The following is a 22,420-nucleotide window of genomic DNA, read 5'->3' as shown; positions in this document are numbered from 1 at the left end:
AGTGATCACAACATGCTATATACAGTCAAGGACGAGCTTAAAATGAGGCATGCTTATACATAAAGAGTTGAGCGTCGTCTTGTAACTACGCCCCCAATCACATGTCTTGTTCCTTATACAATTCTGAGCAGTTTTAGTCTGATCGCTTTGAGACACGTTCAAGGTCCACTAAGCACATTGTGCACGAGCAGGATGATTATAGCAGTTAAACAGGTACATCTGTATCTAAAAGTGAAAAATCAGTACTTGAGAGTGGAAAATCCATATACAAGAGGAGAAAATCTGTATGTGTGTGAACACCATGTCTCCATACACTGATGAGGAGCAATGAAGCATTAGAATTAGAAGAAGAATCTTTACTGATCACACGACACGCCACACTACAACACATGCATAAACACACACGCACATGCTTTTGGAGGGTGGCCGGTGAAATGTTGCCTCTGCATTTGACCCATCCCGGCTTGTCCTTCCTCAAGGGGGGCAGCCAGGAGCAGTGGGCAGCATTCGACATCGCTGGTCAGACGATGATGTGTGTATGTGTGCATGTTTTTGGTGGGGGTCCTTACTGATGTTAGATGCAGGAAACCCCATTTGAGCACGGGGAGTACATGCAACTCCACACAGAAAGGCCCCTTATTGGGAGATAACCGCTAGAGCACAGTGCCAACAGCGGGAATCAATCCAAGGACCTTCTTGCTGTGAGGCAGCAGTGCAATGCACTGTGCCAGTGGAGGAATATGGTACGGCACACAAAGGAATATGATACGGCCTTCATGAGCTGGAAAATAACGAGATCTTTGAAATCAAAGTAAAGCACAACCCTCCAAGTTATGTGAACATAGATTATAATAGGAAAATTACGATTCATTGGTTTGATCAAAATGAGCTTTCGATTTCAAACTTCAAAATCTCAAGCAGGTTGGTAATTCTCCCCCTAATTTTGTGGGTAATATGGTCCGACACGGTCGCCATATTGGGGCGGTGAACATCTGCCGGTAAACAAATAAAGTGTGCGCTGTGGGGTGCGGGAACGGACTTTCATGAAATTTGGTTCTGAGTTGGGCAAGTTGCGGTCGGCCTCGTGGAAGCGTCCACTGCGCCGCATCCCTCAACTCACACTGGACCCACCCACCTGACACTAGGGCTGCAGGAGCATAATTCTAAAACTGTAAACACTATTCGAATGCTGAAATTGACATTTAATTGTGTATTTATTTTTTTTTTTTACAAATAATTTATCATAAATGTTTTGGCAAACGTTAGCGAATCAATTCACATGTGATGAGCAATAAAGTTCAATATAGGTTCATTCAGTTTGTTGCACAGTGAAGGCACATTAGAGAGAAATACTCCCGGAAACGGTGTGCAATGTCCGCGTCGGCGGAAATAAATGAGGTCACCGGTGCGTTTCCCGGTGTGTCTTTGACCAGAATGTCCAGTAATTCCACAGAAGTTGCGATGAAAGTGGGAAATAAAGCCAACCATCACGACGGAATGTCTTCTAGTGCAGAGGTTCCCAACCACCAGTTTGTGGACTATGCTGGGCCGTGGGGTATTTCCCACTGGGCCATGAGAACGCACTGGGAGGTTTTTCAGGAGCGATCTGTGATCTGCTCTGCAGCCCAGCAGCAGCAGGAAACAGAGTAAATTAAATACATATAGAGTTTTTATTTGCCCTGTTTGAAGAAAAGATCGCTCTGATAGGAGCTGCAGAACTGTGCGTAACCCCCCTGAGTACTAAATTTGAGTATTAAAAATAATAAAGCATAAAAATTTGAATGGGATTATAGAGGAATATCTGCAGCCGTAGCATCCGTTTTTCTGGGATTATTTTGGTGAGTAACTTAAAAGTAGTAATGTAATAAGTAACTTATTGTTTATTATTCTAAAGTCTAGATTTGCTTAAGCTCTTAACTCTTTCGTGTGTTGTTTTTTTTTATAGGGGGTCCAGCCCGCAGAAAAATCAGGGAAGATTTTATCAGAATTTTGAAATCTAAAACTATCTGGAACACAACAACAGCAGAAGCTACGAACATGGTTACGTCTTGTTTGAACTGGTATGTCATAAACACCTCCTGGTTGACGGCGAATTTAAAGCGATCAACATACAGAGCAAAAATTAGTGAAAAAACGGACCAACTTGTATTATGCATTTCATGCCAAAGTATGTCCAACCCAGCTAAAACTATCTGGAACACAATAATGACAGAAGCTACAAACACGGTTAAGGTGTTGTTTAAACTGGTACGTCACAAGGATCTCGTGGTTTAAATTTCATACAAATTGATCCACATATGGAGCAGATATTAGTGATAAACCGTACAACTGTGACCCCAAATATTCAGCTGGTCCTGCTTGACTGCCACGTAAACAAAATTAATAAGATGAGATTTACAGTGAGGCACTTTATGACCTCATAATTTTTTTTCTATAAATGTGCAGGTTTTGATTCAGAATTTACATTGGCACCGTGTCCAGTGAGCAGTTAAGACTCTATTGCTCTATAGTGGTTAGAGATTACAAACTATGCCTTTATGTATATATTTATGTACTTTCTGACCTGGTAGATGTCTGTGGATCTGTTTGATTTATATTTTATCTCTTTGGTCCCCATTACTTTGCCAGATAGAAGAAAAATAAACAAAAAAGAAGTCCACAAAAACTTGTGACCACGTCTTGTCGAACCCACTGAAATGTGCGAATGAGTGATGCGTTCAAGATCCAGCAAGTCGTCAGAGGAATAGAAGCCGTGCAATGGTAATTACTCACAGAAACACCACAATGTTTTTCATATTTCATGTAAATGTAACTTATTCCAAATGTAATCCAAAGAAAAAAGTCACCAATAAAATAAGTAAGTTCGTAAGTACTTAAGTATCGTAAGTTCGATATCGTAAACCTCCGTAAATACGTAAACCTACGTTATTATGTCAGCATTGACATACACGAGACCAAATGTCACCTTCCGTCACAGAGACTCCACATATACTTACACACAACAAGATAAATTGTAACAATGACAAGATTTGGTTTAAAGTAACAAATTAGATTTTTTTTTTTTTTTTTTAATAAAGGTCATATATAAACAGTTTCCCACAGCTTAACGTAGCAGATTTAAATGAAAAGAATATTGTGACTGACTCAAGGTCCATCACAATATATGGACGTAACTCCTTGACATAAGTCTACGATGTTGTCTTCTTCTTCCTATTTCGGCTGCTCCCGTTAGGGGTCGCCACAGCGGATCATCTGCCCCCAATACCTTCTGTTCTACTCATCTTCCTCCCTTACACCAACCGCCTGCATGTCCTCCCTCACCACAACCATAAACCTTCTCTTTGGCCTTCCTTGTTTCCTCTTGCCTGGCAGCTCCATCCTCAGCCTCCTCCCAATGTAACTCATCTCTCCTACACACGTGTCCAAACCATCTCAATCTCGCCTCTCCCACTTTTCCACCAAACTGTCCAACCTGAGCTGTCCCTCTAATGTACTCATTCTTAATCCTGTCCATCCTTATGAATAATATCAAGTTTAGTAAATTGTGATGCATTTCACAGAAACCAAAAAACTGTAGCACGTACCTAAAACAAATAAACTGGACCCTGTCTATGCTGCCTGCCGCTATATATTATAATTGTTATTATTCAAATAAAAGTTACTTATTGAGAAACAGGTGTTTTTCTTTACAAATCAAAACTTGATAGTTTCACAATGGCATAGCTATCAGTGCTGAAAAAAGAAACATATGTTTAAAAGGAAAATTGAATTGAATCGTGACCTTAAAATTGAAAGTCAAATTGAATAATGGATTTGGAGAATCCTGACACCCATACATATATACATGCATATATACATACACCCTATCCATAACGTGTTTATGGTTTTGGCAATTGATTGCCAGGTTGCTGCTTTATTAACAAATAGTCACAGTTTTTTTTGTTTTTTTTAGTTATAATGTGCATAATTTCCTCCTATTGCTTTATCATGTTGCTGCTGCATGTCAGCAACAATATCAGGAGCATGAGCCCATGGTCGTATCCTGACACTGAACCAGCTCCATTAGCAGGTGATGCTCATGGAAACACGTGCTTCATCGTAGAAAAGTGGCTTCTCTAAAACCCTTGTTTTAAGTGTTGCACGGTGTGGTGATGCAGGCTGTAAATACTAAATACACACACACACACACACACACACACACACACACACACACACACACACACACACACACACACACACACACACACACACACACACACACACACACACACACACACACACACACACACCGTGGGCGGTTTGAATAAAACAGTCTAATGAGTGTGGAATTATACGCTGATAGTGCTAATCAGAGTGATTCATCCTGCTAGCGCTCTGATAGCATTGAGTATGTGTGTGTGTGCATGTACAGTAAGTGCACGTGTGTGTGTGTAGTGTGTGTCCGTGCCTGTTTGTTGTTGTTGTGTGTGTGTGTGTGTGTGTGTGTGTGTGTGTGTGTGTGTGTGTGTGTGTGTAGCATCCACACTGTAAATGCAGTGGTCTGGTTAACAATGAGAGAGAGCTTTGGTACACCGGTGGAACCCATCCCACTCCATTTCACCATGTATATATGTACATACATATACACTGTATGTGTATGTATGTATACATATACACTGTATGTAATGTACATATATTTCAGGCTCGGTATTTACATTTATATGTTTAAGTGCAATGTTTACACAGATCCATCTGCATTTTAGTCCAAATCCTTTTTGTATTCATATATCTAGACTCTTTCAAATGCAATCTCTAAATTACCTCCAATTGGTATTTTTAGAGCTTATTGTGCATAATCACCAGGTGTCATGACATTTAACTGCATAAATGTATGACCGTATGTATATGTATGTGACAAATAATCTCTTGAGTCTTGAATTATCTGTACAGATATGTTTAATACCAAAGGTTACATTTCGCTATTTTAGGGTATCTTCACTTATCTGTTTATATATTTTAATAGCAATTTTACATTTTTTTATATTTATCTTATGTTACCTTAATATATATCTGTACATTTATTTTCCAACTACATTATTCACAGTACCCTACATTATCCGTCAAAATGTATCTGTATATATTTTTATTTTTCACTGCAATATTTACATTTTTCAGTTGAAATTGTACATTATATTTTGTTATTTTTATTTTCCATTTGCTTTGGCAATGTAACTGTATGTTTATCCCCCATGTCAATAAAGCTTTGAATTTAAATGATGGGGGGGAGGTTTCTACCTTCTTCCTGCTCCTCTTCCTCAGTCGGGGAGGAAGAGTCTCCTCGGTTCCTCTCGGCTTCTCTCTGAAGACTGACCACCTCAAAGACATCATCAGCCTGACACACGCACACACACACAAACACACAGAATTACAAAGAGAGAAACACACACACAAAGAAACACACACACAGTGTAAGCAGCGGGTTTGTGAAATTCAAAAACAATAAATTGTGTTTCAACTTCAAAGTTTTCATATTTTACCTGGTCGTTATTTTTATTATTTAACCCTAAAGTTGAATAATGTGGAGCAATTTAAAACTGATCACTCTGTTTTACTCTCAATGATCAATAAATAAGGACAAGGTTTTAAAAGCCTCTGTCTGGACTCTGCAGCTCTCTAGCACTCTCCAGAGGACAGAGGAGCCTCCTCATTCATACTCACAACTTCCTATCTGTCAGTGAAACAGTCTGCTAGTGAAACAGTCAGTCAGTGTTTGTATAAAATCAAAATTATTTGGTTTTGAGCAGTGAGCGAATAAAGTTTTGAATTCTTATCTGTTTACACAGTGATAAAATGATGACATAATGAATAATAACCAGCTGCCTCAGTAACCAGTCAGTAAGCCCTGAGTGAGAACCAGCTGATAAACAGACTGTAAGGAGGCTGCAGGTTACCAGCTGTGGTGTGGGGATGATGTGGTTTGAGCAGCCACACCTGTCCTGGGTCTAGGTAATTGGGCCCCGGATCAGTGTGGCTGTACACCTTTTGCTCGTTGATTGGTCTGACGAGCAAGAGGTAAAACCCCCATCCCCGCACGCACGCACGCACACACACACACACACACACACACACACACAGGAGAGGAGTCCTTGTCATGACATGTTGTCCATCTGCTCCAGGGCTTATTCCACCTAACCCACTCACTACAATAAACTGGTGTGGTTCTACTCCATTGTCTGTGTCTCTGTGCCCGAGGGCCCTGAAAACACCACTCGTGTGGCGTGTGGCAGGCGGATCTGCCACACCAGCATGTAAGGATGCTGCAGGTAAGCAATCAGTAAACAGCCTGAAAGAAGGCTGCAGGTCAGAGTTGCCATTAGAAAAAATGGCAGTGCCGGTCCAGATGTCCTGGAAGATTTAAATGTCCCAGATAAATGGGTGCGATTCCGGTCAAATATTATTTGTGTTTATTGAGCTTAAATACAATTGATATATACTATATAAAGAATATAATCCTGAAGGCATATAGATCCCGTCAGTTAACGCTACTTTAAAAATAAATAAATATTGAAATCGAACAATTTCCATACGTGAGCATATAGTAGCAAGTGCAGCTGCTTTTATTCACATTTCACTTCAATAAAATTGATAATATCAAAAACTAAATAAATATGGCAGGTAGGTCTTACTAAATAATACAATTTGTGGTGTTCACCGTCTTCATCGAGACGGCAGAACCCGGCAACTACCGTATAACGGAAACTCTGCTGCAGGTAACCAGTCAGTCAACAGTAACTGGTCAGTAACCAGACAGTAAGGAGGCTGCAGGTAACAGTCACCTGTCGCAGGGTCAGGTAGAAGGCCTCGCTGAACGCCTTGCGACTGTAGTACCAGAAGCGCTCATTGCTAGGATACACGCGCACCAGGCTCTCCAGCAGGAGGCGCACAGGCTCCACCACCTCCGTCACCACCAGGTCCACCGCCACCGTCATGAACACCTGCTTGTCTGCACACATGGTAGAAATGTTTCTACACTAAAGTGATATGACCAAAGTAATATCTAATCTACTGGTATAATCTCTTTAGAAAGAGCGAGGAGCAGGGATTTAGATCAGGGATATTGATCATGTCACTGATTACCTTTCAGAAAAATAGTAGCAGAAATAAACAACTGAAGAATAGAAACAGGAAGTGTGGAGGTTGTTCAGGTGGAGGGGTAGAGTGATAAGACTGATGGGGAGGTGGAGGGGTGGAGGCCTCACCTCGGGGCGTGTCCTCGTTGAGTGGCTGAAAGGCAGAGGTGTTGGGGTTCCACTTCCCTGTGATGACATAGGCCTTCCCATCCGAGCTCTTCCCCATCGACTCCTGATTGATTGATCAATCTGGGATTGTTAGGTCTGACAGGCATTAGCGGCCATTTTCAAACTAATTCATGGTCATGTGACCTTGGATAACATCCAGCCAGCCGGCCGTTATCAGTTAAAAAACCCAGACAGGTTGATAAGGTCTGGTATCGCTCTGAAGGGGGTTATTTAGTGATAATGACTGTCTGGCTGCACACTATCCTGCTTATTACACAATACTTACTCAATAAAAACATGCAGTGAGACAGAATATTAATTAGAAATAATTTTATAACTAGTATGTCTAGTTTTACAACCAGTAAGTCTCGTTTTGTAGCTTCCACTCAAAGAAATAGGCACAACAAGGTAGTGAACTGTTCTCCTACATAGGAATAAACAATTTACTGTAATAACAATAATTTAATACAATTATAACATATTTACTGTTATTCATAATAAAACTGGAAATCAGTTTTGCAGAATTGTATAAATGTGTATTATTTAACAGCTAATTTGTTAATGTTAATTGTTTTCTTCTAGTCGAAATAAACTCTCTAATGTGACCAATCAGAGTGGGGGATGAGGGTGAGGGGGTGGGGCTTCTCACCATGTCCAGGAGGTGCATGTCACTGTTGCGGACCTTCTGACCAGGACAGAGCAGCATCCCAAAGCACCTGCAGGAACAAGCCATTGCTAATCAATTGAGCTCATCAGACAGAACCAATCTCAGACTCATCCTCCTCCATCAGTCTGCTCCTCTGCTTGGAAAGACAGATTACTCTCATCTTATGCACTTGGTTTGTTGCATTCTCTTTGAATGAAATATTCGCTGAGCTTGTTCTCAGGGTTGAGGGAAGTTCATGAGTTTGACACATTTCACACACCAGGCAATTCAAAGACCTTCATATAAAAGACATAGTAGCAAAGAAGGATAAAAGTATAGAAATAAAAAGTTTAAAACAGATTAAAACACTGAAGTGAAATTTAAAGCAAACATGGCAGGACCCGAACCCACACCCACTTGGTGTTTCGGACTTAACTAGAAACTCAGTAGAATTTTTCTACACACACGGACAAATAAAAACCTAAAAAATTACAAAAAAAGGTCAAAGTTTAGTTTACGAGGCACTTCAAAACAACAACTTATTTCTCTTTTAAACTAATAAATATTGCAGGGGATGGTTGTCTTGCTTTTTGTAATATCTGAGCAACCCCTCTCTACGCCACATCTGAGAAACTCGTCTGCTTTGCAACAAGTCATAACCATGACAATGCCCACTGTCTCCATCACAGATCAGTTCCTCTCCATGTGGACACTTGGAGCTTCCACTACTCACTGTCTCCTTTCAGCTTGATGGCAGGGCCATGCCCCCTCCACATCATGGTCATAACTGTGTGCCATGAGGAAGGAGGAACAGTTTAATAATAATAATAAAAAATATTATTATTATTATTATTATTATTATACATATAGCCGCATACAGCAATTAATCGGGTCCAGTTTATTCATTTCAGGTACCTGCTACAATTTTTGGGTTTTTGTGAAATGGGAGAAATTTACTGAACTTCCAAACATCATGTAGTTACGTTCATGAAATTCCACTAATCAAAATGTCCTGACATTACGTATGAAGCAGCAGCGAAATATACTGAACATATAAACATAATGTAGTTAAGTCCATGTCAATTCACAAATCCAACATTCATGGCATCACATATGAAGCATTTCCATTTCAACCAGATGTGAACCATTGACAATAATAGAAAAGCAATAATGGAAAAACAAACATTGAAAGTTTTTCCATTCGCGTTCCCCCCCACAGTATTTTCCTTCTGTACTTTTTTTTTTTTTGCGTTGTACCACCCCCTGATGACTGATTTTTAGACAATGGTTTCTTTATTGCTTTATCTGTTACAATAACAAACACAACTTTTGTAATTACTTTTCATAACAATAACAATAAATACATTTAATTTTAGTAATATATAAAAACTTGTTAGTTGTAATCACTACTTTATCGTATTTTTTCTGATAATAATGTACAATTGGAAAATTCTGCTTAATATATTACTTGTCAATATTGTAATGCAGACAACATTGATGTAACTTTAACATTCCTTTGGCATTAGAATTTGTCAATATCACAAACACTTTCTGCCTTTCAATTAAAGTTTGTTAAGTTTAGGTGTAGGAAAATGTTTATAAATTACGTTTATTTAAAAAATATATATATTTTTTTATTTAGAACTTTATCTCATCATTGTTATAACATATCTTCTTGCATTGAAGTACATCCGGAGTATCAGTGATGTGGCATTTATGTGATAAATTACCATTGCATATCTTGTATTTTTCTGACACCGGCTGGATCTTGAACGCATCACTCAGTTGCCCATTTCAGTGGTTTCGAGTAGACGCGTTGACCAGTTTTTAAGGACCAGTTTTTATTGTATTTTTCATTAATCAGGCAAAGTAATGAGGACCAAGTACAGTAGAACAAGTACAGAGAGATCCCATCTACGCCACACACTGGACATGGTGCTAATGTAAATTCTCAGTCGGAATCTGTACATTTATAGTACATAGTATGATGACATCATAAAGCATTTTACTGTTAAGCTCATCTCGTTCATTTTATTTCTGAACAGTGACATGTCAGTTAACCAAGACAGCTGAAAATTTTGTGTCAAAGTTGTTTTGGTTTTTCATTAATATTTGCTCCATATGTGAATCGATTTAGATGAAATTTAAACCACAAGATCCTTGTAAAATACCGGTTCAAACGACACCTTAGTAGGTTCTGCCGAAGTATGTCTACCAGATAGTTGTAGCCGGGTTGGACATATTTCGGCATGAAATGCATTGTCTGTAATATCGATCAAATTTGGTTGGTTTCTCGCTTATAACTACTGCGTATGTGGATTGTTTTGGATAAACCTTCAACCAAGAGGTGTTTGTGACAACGCGGTTCAAACAAGACGCAACTGTGTTCGTGTGTTACGTTGAAGTTGATGTGCCAGATAGTTTTACACCTCAAAATACAAAGAATTTTGAAGTCTTTGAAGACTTCAGGCTGGAAGTCTAGACTTCATGCTGACACTACAGGCAGCAGGGCTCCAGTTTAGTCACGTTAAGGTACATATTACAAGTTTCGGAGGTTCATAGGTTCCTGAATCTGCCCTCCTGTGATAAAAAATATGGGGACGTTTGGAGTGGAGCGAGGGGCTCTCTCCTACCACGGATCTTTTCCTCTTTCTTTCTTTCTTCAAGTTCAAATTGGCGTTAAGGATGACCCGCCAGTCAGCTCTGGGGGGGTCTCATCCCTGCTGCGTGCTGCCCAGCCGGAGAGCGTTGCGGCCGGGGAGAGGGCAAAGGAAGCACCTGTGCTCTTGCTGTACAACTGGCTGTTTGTCACATGGTTGTTTCTCTGCTCTGTGCAATTGGCTCAGTTTCAATTTGAATTCATTCCTTTAATTTAATTTTCATGTTTCCATGAAATATGAAAAACGTTGTGGTATTTCTGTGAGTAATAACCATATCACAGCTTCTATATTTCTGACACCTTCCTGGATCTTGAATGCATCACTTACTCGCACAGTCCAGTGGACTCGACTCAACATGGTCACAAGTTTTTGTGGACCAAAGTTTTTTGTGTTTTTTCATGAATCCGGCAAAGTTATAGGGAACAAAGAGATAAAATATCAATGAAACAGATCCACAGACATCTACCAAGGAAGAAGGTACATAAATACACATACACACCTAGTTTGTAATCTCTAACCACTCCAGAGGGACGGAGTCTACACCGCACACTGAACACAGTGCCATTGTACATTCTGAATCAAAACTTGCACATTTATAGTACATGTATGATGAAGTCATAAACGATGATGACGCCAACTTTCTTAAACATAATGAACGAGATGCAGGTGAAGCAAGACCACCTGGATACTTGGGGTCAAATTTGGTCGGTTTTTCACTCATTTCTGCTCCATATGTGGATCAATTTGGATGAAACTTAAACCACCAGATGTCTGTGACATACCGGTTCAAACGAGATGTAACCGTGTTTGTAACTTCTGCCGTTCTTCTGTTTAGAATAGTTTTAGCCTGAAAAATTAGGGGGCCTGCGGGCTGGACCCCTTATAATAAATATAGCTGCAGGCAGCAATACATAGGGTCCATTATCGACACCAAATACAATTTTTCGAGTTCACATGGAACATGGCATCAGTTTGTGTTGTCACTCCTCTTTACATCAGCATTACTACTAAACCGAGTTATAATTTTCTGAGTTTCCATTAAACACAGCATCGGCTGACATAATGACGCAGTGGTGATGCGAGTTTTCAGAGTCCTTGTGACATGCAGAATTACTACTACAAGCCGATACACTTGTTGTGTATTATGACTTTATCCTAAAATTTAGAAGGTGGCTGTTTCCTACCTGTAGTCCACAGAGTCCTGCCTCACAGTGTCTCAGTGACTAAAATAAAACGGATATGGTCCGGACCCGTTGCTCTGGAGCTGAAAGAGAACTCCATGTGTGAGGACACAAAGACGGAATATGTTTTGGACTGTGGGTTGGACCCCTAATAATCACTATTATTGTCAGTCTTATTAAAGGGCTGAGTCTATCATGTCCTGAGGGATCCAGCAAGTTCCTGGATCAGAAGCTGTGATGGACCAGCACACTGGTACAGCAGAACAATCATGTCACAGCCTGAGGGCTGGAGGCGCCCCCTAATGGCAACAGACCTGTCAGTCAAATCCAACCCAGTTGTACAGTAGGCTTGGGCAAATTTACAATTAAATCGTCAATAGACTCCATAGATCCCGATTGACATTGATGACAGACGATTATTACTATTTTTTTTTTTATCTGCAAGGAAAATTCTGAGCATTGAAACGGTGTAAGTCCAGTTTACTGTGTTCTGAAACTGGAGCGGAGAGAGATGGGAAAAGGGAGAGAGGGGGCGGAGGCTCTCGCCCTCTCCGCTCACAGATGTTGAGTAACCACTTGTGATCAGATATTACTTCCCTGCTCTATATAAAAATCTTGTGATTATAATATAGAAATATATAATATAATCTCATAGAGATGTATATTTTAATCAATTCCTTAGTTTCTTACTTAACGTAACGTAATGTAAACCTAACTCATGAGAATTGGAGCCAAGTTTTTTTTCTTCCTTTCCAGACTGTGGTGCCACTTGTGCATGCCAGTTCCCGACCCCGTGCCACGTGTCTTTTTATTTTAGATGCAATGGGACTTCATTTAGCAAAAAACGGTTGTTTTTTGTAAATAAATTACTTGTAAATAATAAATCCTGAACTTCTGTACATTAAATTATATCACCCCCCCTGTGTGTGTGTGCAGTGTTGTCCTGTGGAATTGTTGTCTTAGTGTGGTGGCAGGAGTCCAAATTGCAACATAATGAACCAACAGCATGTACTCAGTAGTATGCTAGTATCTCCTCAGTAGTGTGATAGTATCTCCTCAGTAGTGTGCTAGTATCTACTCAGTAGTGTGCTTGTATGTACTAAGTAGTGCGCTAGTGTAAATGGTAAATGGAATACATCTTATATAGCGCTATTCTCAACTTGCTACCACTCAAAGCGCTTTACAATACTTGCCTCATATTCGCAGACACATTCATACATCAATGGCGGTGGCAACCTTGCAAGGCGCACACGTGCTCAACGGGTCAGAAAGGGGTTCAGTGTCTTGCTCAAGGACACTTTTGTGTGCTCCCGTGGAGGAGCTGGGGATCGAACGAGGAACCCTCTGATTACTGGACGACCTGCTCTACCTCCTGTGCCACGCCGAGGCAGCGTGGTGCAGAGGCTAGCACACTAGCACACTACTGAGTAATCAGCAGTGTGCTAGTGTCTACTCAGTAGTGTGCTAGTACGTACTAAGCAAGGTTCTAGTAGAAGTCGAGTGTTCTCTCACCTCTCAATGCTGAGCTCCTTGTTAGACGTCTGCTGCACGGACACCACAACCTTCTTCAGAACGTTCTGTCGCAGCTTGAAGTAGAACTTCTCTCTGTCCTTAGGAACCGGGCTTTACAAATAAAAACAATTAATCACAGAGTTTAATACTTTCTGAAATCATTTCAAGAGAAATATTATTAGAGATTTTTGGACAAATCTTCATAATTTATTCATAAAGTTGATCTGTTGCAGTAAAACAGTTATTTCTGGACGCTGACCTGTAGTTGCCCTTGCCATCATCCTCCTTCACCTCCAGCGAGACGCTGAAGGTGAACAGGTCTCCATCAGGGGACGGGGAAGGGTCACAGGTGTCGGACGCCGGACGAGACGAGCGCTTGAACGCCGTGGAGAAGCTGTAGAGGACACGACTCACCTGAAAGAGGGAGGGAGAGAACGAGAGTTAACAATATATTATAATATATTATATGCTACATACAAGCCTTTCTACTGATTCCATTTGTTAAATTCCATTAATGTCATTAATTATTAATTATTGCATTTATTGATTACAATGATAAATAAGAATTCATGTGTGGATTTATGAATTTGAGTTCTCTTCGCAAACACTTGTGTTTATTGAATTTGTTTAAATGTTAAATATCTAGCTGAGAAAAATTGGGGAAGACCGAGTTCCTTTATTTTCAAAGACATTTAGATATATTTTAGGATAGGATAGGAAATTGAAGGATATTTTGCGATGTGAGATCCAGAGACATGCACTAGGTGGGCCACCAGGGGGCACTCCGGCAGTGGGGCCCGGTGTGGGTGTGGGGCTCGAGACTCACGGCCTCCTGGATGTGGCAGGAGAAGACGTGGACCTGGAAGTCCTCGGAGCTCCGGTAGCTCTCGGTGAAGCAGAAGCAGTCATTCTCCAGCGCTCCCTCCTGGCCACGGGCGCAGAACAGCACCTTGTAGATGGGAAACGAGGCAATCTCCGTCCCAGATGCCTGCTCCACGATCCTGGATCGTGGGTATCATAAAACAGACACGTTTTTCTGTCTATGGAAACGACGGTCTAGCTATCTCGCTAGCTAGACTCTGTGTAACGAAAGTATGTTTTGTCTTTCCATCTATCTATCTACCTCTCTCTCTATCTACCTGAATGAGAAGACGTTCCCTGTGTAGCTTGATGCTAGGTTGGTGGGCAGGGCCATATATGAATATAATATCAATACTGCCATATGGGACTGGATATCATGTGGGAATTTGGTTTGTAATATCACAATATAGTCAATCAGTGTCTTTCCCTCGTCCTCAAGGCTGCATTACAGTAAATTTCATTAGACTCTATCTGCTTGGTCGTACCAATAGTGATATCCAAAATATTGTGAAAATATTCACATTGAGGTATTCCTCAAAAGATATTGCGATATTTGACTGTCAGTATCATCCAGCCCGGAAAAAAATTATTTGTTACAAAAGTGTTAAGTGTAAAAAATGGCTTCAAATAACTATACAATTTATGCATTTATTCAGGTACTAATAGATTAATACAAACAGCAAGTTGTTCAGGAACAGTTAAAATACCTGCAATGCAAGACATCCTCACCACTACAAACTCCTTGTATATGATAATGTACTTCCTATTCTGACCTCTGAGTCAAATCTGATGTGACTTGGTGCACAAAGCTGTGGGTGTAGTGTCGGACCTGACGGAGCCGTGCATCCCGGTGGGGACGTGCAGTGTGACGGGGATGGGCGCAGCACTCTCAGCCCGCAGGGTGCTCATGGCGCGCTGGGCCTCCACCTCGCTGCGCGGGGCTCGAACCCATGTACAGCCCAGATAGCACAGCTTACTGAACTGGACACTGTCCTCCTCCACCAGAGGCTCCAGAAGGGACCCCTCTGTGAGACAGAAAGGTGAGAGAGAGAGACAGAAGAAGGGGGGGGGGGGGATTAGGAGAGAGACAGCCAGCAGGAGAGAGAGACAGGGGGACAGAGGACGGGGGGAGACAGACAGGAGAAGAGAGACCCAGGAGGAGGGGGAGACAGGAAGAGAAAGAGAGAGAGAGAGAGAGAGTTACAGAAAAATAAACCATTGTCCTATCTGCACTTGTAAACTTGAAGTTTTTCACTTGAAAAACAGGAAGTTGAACAAAGAGCAGCTGTTTCCCGTGGATTCATCGAGCAAGGCACGAGGCCTAGTTCTAGCAGTGCTCGCACTAGCAGCGCTAATGCCTTTCCCACCAAAGGGGAAAGTAAACATGTCGGTCTATGTATCTCTCTGCAGTGAGACTGGGTACCGGGTGAGCTCTTCTCCATCTTCTCCATCTTCTCCACGCTGCTCTTCTCCTCTTCATCATCCAACACTTCCTGCATGACCTTCTCCAGCTGCTCACTTCCATTCACTGCCATCTGGGGGGGCGACAAATGCTGTGTGAACGTCTAGCAAACTCAAAATCAGATAAACCATCAGACGGACGGACCGACAGACAGACTGACAGACCTTGAGTCTTGGTTTTTCCTCAGACCCCGAAGGTGAAGCGGCTCCAGTCTGGACCAGAACAAACTCCTCACTGGTCACTGTGGCAACAGACTCTGTGGAGCTGCTCTCCATGGCTGGACCTGGATCAGAACCAGGGACCAGCACAAGGACCAGGGACCAGGACCAGGACCAGGGACCAGGACTAGGAGACGGACCAGGAGAGGCTCCTCCGTCTGAAGACCTGACAGGGGATGGCCAGTAGTTTCGAAAAGAACAGAAAAAATAGTATTTAGTTTATGAAGCAAAAATGCAGGAAAAGCAAAACAGGTTTTAAAATGAAGTTTAGTTGCGTCAAATGGTTCTCTTGCTCAAAAGCACTCTGTCAGTGCTGACTGTGGGGGTTTGGTCCTCTCCTATGATGAGACACTTTACTATTCTAATTATCAGCATGAGGGATTTGACCCAAGATCTTGAGTATTATTGGATTGAGATTGTTCCCAAGCATGGAGGAGACCAGCAGCAGAACTAGATTCACACACATGCAAGCACGTGCGCACACGAGCACACACACTCAACTGCATCTACAAAGTGCTCAGAACAAACAATTTAACACACCTGTCTCACTGCACCAGGTCACATTCAAACTATATCCCTCTCACTGCACCAGAATCACTTTCAAACTACACCTGTCGCACACTCTAACCTGTCTCACTGCACCAGGTTCATATGTGACAGGTGTTTCGGGTCTCAAGTAGGCCAAGGTAACTTTTTTTAAGTTTTCTTACGAATTATGAAAATTATGTGTCATACATTAAATTATGTCTCATACAATAAAATCTAAAAATATGAGAAGATATGCTTTTGAATGTTGGTACACCTAAACTCCTCTAGCAGAGAAAATGCCCCTTAAAGATCCTGAAGTTTTTCACACTTCAAAGGCAGGTAATGGGTGGGAAAAATATCTAGTTAACTCCACCCCCAACCACTCCCCCACTGGACTACCTGTCATCGTCAGTGGTTTAAAGTGTGTAAAGTGTGTAGAGAATAAAAAATAACACTTGAAAATATGATACTCTCCCCAAGTATGTTATTTATTTAATTTAAATTTATATGTATTTAAATCATTAATTATACAAATATTGGAAAATGCTTATTTCAAGTTAATCCATTAATTTTAAGCTTAAGTTATTTTTTTCATTCTAAGTTAATGCTCACTATAGTAGCATGACCCCTCTATAATTCTGTAACTTCTAAACATTCCCATTTCCTGCATTTATTATTTTATAAAATGATAGTTTGCGTTGTTTGAGTTGGCGATATAAATGAGAGCTTTGGCCCTCTTTTCGTAATAAATAACAACACAGAGACAGCATGTTTTCACAGAGAAGTGAAATTTCTTGCTTCTGGTGTTTATCTGGTATTTTTTTTAATCACATTGTTATGGAAGTGACGTCAGCTCTTCTTCTTCGTGGGCTCTGATGTGTCGCAACGTTTTTTACTATGCGAAGACCCGTGTAGTTTGGGTTAGTTTAAATCTTATTCTATCAAAAAAGTTTCACATTCTGACTTGACATCACTTGATCTGCATGTGTGCATCAAAGATCGCTGTTTGTGCTGTTGTTCTGAGTACCTCAAAAACTCATTTTAAAAAAGAAAGTTGAGAGATCGAAGAAAAAAACTTGTGAAACTTTCATTCATCATCGATTGAAAACAGGCATATGTCTGTTGACAATGACGCTGTGTTGCGTTTTGATTATAGGAGGGGTTTCAAACTAAACTCTGGAACAACAGCCAGTGAAACCAAAGATGCAAATCAATCACCATGCCTACACAATGCACCCCAGACCAAGCCACATAGATGAAAACAAGCTTACTTTAGTGACAAACTATAAGTATTGAGTGATTCAAAAACTGTTCTTTGTTGTTTCGAGTGGGTTCTTCAACATTGAAACTTTTGTCATGTAAAAAAAAAATTATAATAAAGACACAAAAAAACAAACAAAAAAAAAAAAAACAACACTTCGATCCTGGGCCTGCCTGGCTCTTGGGCGTGGCTCAACCTAAGGTAACATGGACGGGTGTGGTCAGAGCAGGTCTGGTAACAGGTGAAACAGGCTCCTCAGCACCAGCACCCCTTTAATACATCACATACCAGACAAATTCCATAATAGTCCACCAGCTGGACGGCAAAAGAGTGGGTGAGTGAATCTTTGACTCACAAACTGAAAAATACTACAGAGGACTAAATTATAACCCAAGGCAAAAAGGCCAAGGCATATTTTATATATACATGTATTATATATATAATATATTATATTATATGTACATATATTTGATTGATTTAGTTGATTTGACAGAATGAAACGATTCTCTTGAGAATTACATTCACAACTTAAAGCCGAACCAACTCTCATTCATCATTCAGGAAGTCCTCCCTTGCTCACCATGCGTCACACCAACACAACCAAACGAACCAAGAGTCGGTCAAACCAAATTACTATTATTTACAGAGTGACTCTTCAAGGGTAAGGAACCTCAAAATATCCTTTCATCACCCTGAATAGTTCTCAATTTCAGTATGTGCTGCTATTCTGTCTGGAACTGATTAATTATTACAGCCCTGTGCCTTTGATCTTGCAAAACAAGAGCTAGTTCCCAATTTTTAAAGTGGAATTTGACATTTTCCACAACGCTACCTGGTGAGCTTTCACGGTACAGTAGTGGGATGCAGCAAAAACGCTGCTTTAAGGAGCATACCGTAAAGTACTGCAATTTTCTGAATTTCATAGACAGTTCTAGATGTTCTATTCAATCATTAGAATATCCTGATTATAATGATTGGTTGTGAGATAGTTGTTGTGCATAAAGATATCGTTTCAGGACCATGACCAGAACCTGCAAGGTGACGGTTTGATGGGCTCGCTTATAGGTTGCAGGTCAACTGGCAATCAAAAGCTGATGCATGGTTGGCAACTTGGCAACCCCTTCCACAAGTCAGTGTCGTATCCTGAATGTTCTGTATCTATGAGGCAGAATGAGCATGATGGTGGAGTGATAGTCATATAAATGAGAATAAATATAAATGAGAATAAATAATTAAATAGTAGTGAGAAGTGAGATGGTGTGTGTCAGTTACTTCCATATATAGTAGTAGTAGGAGTAGTTTATAGTTATAGGAGTAGTTCATAGTTATAGTAGTTTATGTAATAGCAGTAGTTTATAGTAATAGTATTAGTTTATAATAATAACACTATTTTATGGTTATAATAGTCGTTTATAGTAATAGAAGTAGTAGAAGTAGTTAATTTAATAGTAGTTCATAATCATCAATTATGAACTACTTATAAATCCTGTATAAAATAACTATACTTGTGCTAATATTTATATCCATAGTCAATATTATCAACCACACCCATAATAATGCTGTCACAGCATTTTAATTTACTTTATTCTGTGGATAGAATCAGATGTCGTATATTCTGTATATTTTTGCACATTTTGTTTGTTTTTCTTTTAAAACTGTTAAGCTTTGTTTATGTTCCTCGTCTGTCTGAAGCAACGCACCAACTTTCACCAAGACAAACTCCTTTCGAAAACAACAACACATCCTCATCCTGATGCAGGAAGACATGCTAACACGCTAACCCCAGCTAGCAGCCCCTGACAGCAGCAGCAACAGAGAGGATTCAGCAGAACAACCCAGAACCAGGACAACCCAACACCAGAACTAGAACAGGGAAAACCCGACTCCATAACAACTTGACACCAGGACAACCTGACAGAATCAGAACCAGGACAACCTAACACCAGAGCAAGGACAAAGCAACATCAGAACAAGCCGACACCAGAACCCGAATCAGCATAAGCCAGCAACAGAACAACTGAACACCAGAACCAGGTCAACCAGAACCCGACACAAGAACCAGGGAAACCAGAACAACCCGACACCAGACCCGGTACCATAACCAGGTAAACCCGACACAAGAACCAGAACCAGAACCAGGCCAACCCGACAACAGTACCAGGACAACCCAACACCAGAAGCAGTACCGGGACAGCGAGCTGTCACACTGGGACCGTGGGCTAACAGGTTAGCATCTTAGCACGGTGGCTAGCGCTAGCTGAGTAGCTCAAAGTCCAGAACAGCTGAAAGCACGACTCCGCGCGGTGTCACCTCACGCAAACGGTCTCGTTCCTTCCGAGGAAACGTGTGGTCGCGTCGCGGGGGGAAATCTCCGGAGAAAACGGGTCAAAGAGCCGGAAGCTGCGGGACTTACTGGTCTGCTCTGGGCAGAGTTTGGAGCAAACCCGGGGCAGCGGACTGGGAATGAGGGGGGGGGGAAACGAACGATCCGCTGCTGGTGAACTAATGTTTTGAAACGACTCGGTCGTCAGGAGTCACTCCGGTCAGGCGCTGAATCGTCGACTCGCAAAATGAAAATATAGACAGACAGATAAGATAGATAGTCATTCCAGAGATATATATTGCAGTGTCACAGCGGCTCACATCAAAAAAAATAATAAATTATAATAAAGTAATACGTATCAAACAAAAAATAAGCATCGTTCAGCCGCCAGGAAGTCCTCGCTCGCTCGTCGTGCCTTACGCCGAACACAACTGAACGTCTCGTTCTGCCGAGTGACTCGTCGGGAGCCGGCTCTCAAAATATAATTGGACCATTCATCGCGACGTGCGAAACGCTGTGGTGCGCGCTCCCTGCGGCGCGCGATCACGACTGGTGACGCGGTGTCGGGAGCGAGCGCACAGCGCTGCACCCACAGCACTCCGCTCTTGCGGCGTTCAAAGTCACTCGAGAAAGGTAAGAAATGCGAGCATCCGACCCAGATATTGATTCAAATAAATACAAGAGTACTTATAAAGCTTTGCCAAAGTAAACGTACTTGTCATAGCCAGTGTCCAGATATAAGAGTCGATAAAACTTCAAGTACTGGACCTCTTTCCTGCAGATGATGCAGATCTTGGTTATAATTTACAATTAAATACTGTAAGTGATGTCATAGTCATTTACAAATATACAGGTACTCCTCACTTAACGACCGAGTTCAGTTCCCAGGACCAGGTTGCTCAGCGAATTGGTCGATCAGCGAGAACCCGTGTTATTTCACTGTAAGGGGGCGTGGCTGGTATATAACGTGTATATAGTATATAGACATTATACACGTATAGTATATACACATATAATATATACACATATAGTATATATATATATATATATATATATATATATATATATATATATATATACTACTCACAAAAAGTTAGGGATATTCGGCTTTCGGGTGAAATTACAGGATGAACCTAAAATGCACTATAACCTTTACAGGTGAACTTCATTTGACCATCTCTAAACTTTTGAATGCACATGTCCAACTGTTCAATGTTTCAGTACTTTTTGCACAACTTGCTGTTCTCTAACAAGGAGCTGAATGGCAAAATTCACAACGGGTGTTTGATCCATGAATTGACCAATACATTTCCTGGTTCAATTAGAGTTGGTATTTAAACAGTCCACTTCATCATGCTGTTCACATTTTCACATCATGAGACAAAGACGACACCTAACAACTGATCAACAGTACCTCGCCATTGTGAGGCTTCAAACAGGATGTTCTCAGAGGGAAGTGGCCACTGAGCTTAGAGTGTCACAGAGTGTCATCAGCAGGTTGCAACACAGATACAGAGACACTGGAAGAGTCACAGAAAGGCATAGAAGTGGACGTCCTTTGGCCACGTCCCACACTGATGACGCTTCATTGTGAACAGTGCCCTGCGGAACCTGATGATGAATGCCACTCAACTCCAGGCACATTTAAGGGAGGTGAGAGGCACCCAAGTGTCACGTCAGATCATTTGAAACCGTTTCCATCAGCGTGGTCTGCATGATAGACGACCTGCAAGAGTCCCTGACCACACCACCAGGCACAGGCATCATTGTCTTGCAGGGGCCAGGGAGCATTTATGCTGGACGAGGGACCAGTGGCCTCAGTGCTGTTCTCTGATGAAAGTTGATTCAAGTTGAGCAGGAACGATGGCCGCCAACGATGTTGGAGACGTCAAGGAGAGCGCTATGCATCAGCCACTGTTGTCACCAGACGAGCCTTTGGTGGTGGTGGAGTTACAGTGTGGGCAGGTGTGTCTAGTCAATACAGAACTGCCCTACACTTTGTGAATGGTACAGTGACAAGCCCATACTACCTGAATAACATCATTAATCCAGTCATTGTGCCCCTGCATGAACAACACAGGCCTCATTTCATCTTCATGGAGGACAATGCTCCAGCTCCTCAAGGTCGCATCATTAGGGAACGGCTGCTGGAGACTGGGGTACCTCAAATGGAGTGGCCTGCACTTTCTCCAGACTTGAATCCCATAGAAAACCTATGGGATCAGCTGAGTCGCCGTGTAGAGGCTCGTAACTCTGTACCCCAGAACCTCAATGACCTGAGGGCCGCCCTTCAAGAAGAGTGGGCTGCCATGCCTCAGCAGACAATAAGTCGACTTGTGAACAGCATGCGACGTCGTTATCAAGCTGTAATTGATGCTCTAGGGCACATGACAAGTAATTGAGACATTGACATTTTTTGTTGTGGTAAACCCACCACTGTTGTTGGCTTTTGTTTCAATAAATTGTTTGAGATGAGGAAATCACCATTGCA

At 41.4% G+C, this 22,420-nt stretch overlaps 1 protein-coding gene across 2 annotated transcripts in view; it reads right to left on the bottom strand.

Annotated features, from left to right (window-relative positions):
- rabgap1l (RAB GTPase activating protein 1-like) overlaps positions 1–20,037 on the bottom strand; it is a 63,529-nt gene extending 43,492 nt beyond the window's left edge. Inside the window, exons 1-11 of one of the 2 annotated variants that reach the window (XM_080006777.1) lie at positions 19,922–20,037; positions 15,764–15,983; positions 15,561–15,672; positions 14,967–15,162; positions 14,103–14,277; positions 13,536–13,690; positions 13,277–13,387; positions 7,927–7,993; positions 7,239–7,341; positions 6,816–6,982; positions 5,275–5,371 (exon numbers count right to left, since the gene is read on the bottom strand). In XM_080006777.1, the coding sequence (XP_079862903.1) occupies positions 5,275–5,371; positions 6,816–6,982; positions 7,239–7,341; positions 7,927–7,993; positions 13,277–13,387; positions 13,536–13,690; positions 14,103–14,277; positions 14,967–15,162; positions 15,561–15,672; positions 15,764–15,874 (1,294 nt within the window). In that variant the 5' untranslated portion in view covers positions 15,875–15,983; positions 19,922–20,037. The remainder of the gene's footprint in view (positions 1–5,274; positions 5,372–6,815; positions 6,983–7,238; positions 7,342–7,926; positions 7,994–13,276; positions 13,388–13,535; positions 13,691–14,102; positions 14,278–14,966; positions 15,163–15,560; positions 15,673–15,763; positions 15,984–19,921) is intronic. The other variant, XM_080006778.1, reaches the window with a different exon arrangement.
- Positions 20,038–22,420: the final 2,383 nt, after the last annotated feature.

The sequence above is a fragment of the Zeus faber genome, assembly GCF_960531495.2.
Source record: "Zeus faber genome assembly, chromosome: 1".
NCBI classification, from domain to species: domain Eukaryota; kingdom Metazoa; phylum Chordata; class Actinopteri; order Zeiformes; family Zeidae; genus Zeus; species Zeus faber.
The sequence above is the reverse complement of the archived record's forward strand: the minus strand, read 5'-3'. Positions and strand labels throughout refer to the sequence as shown.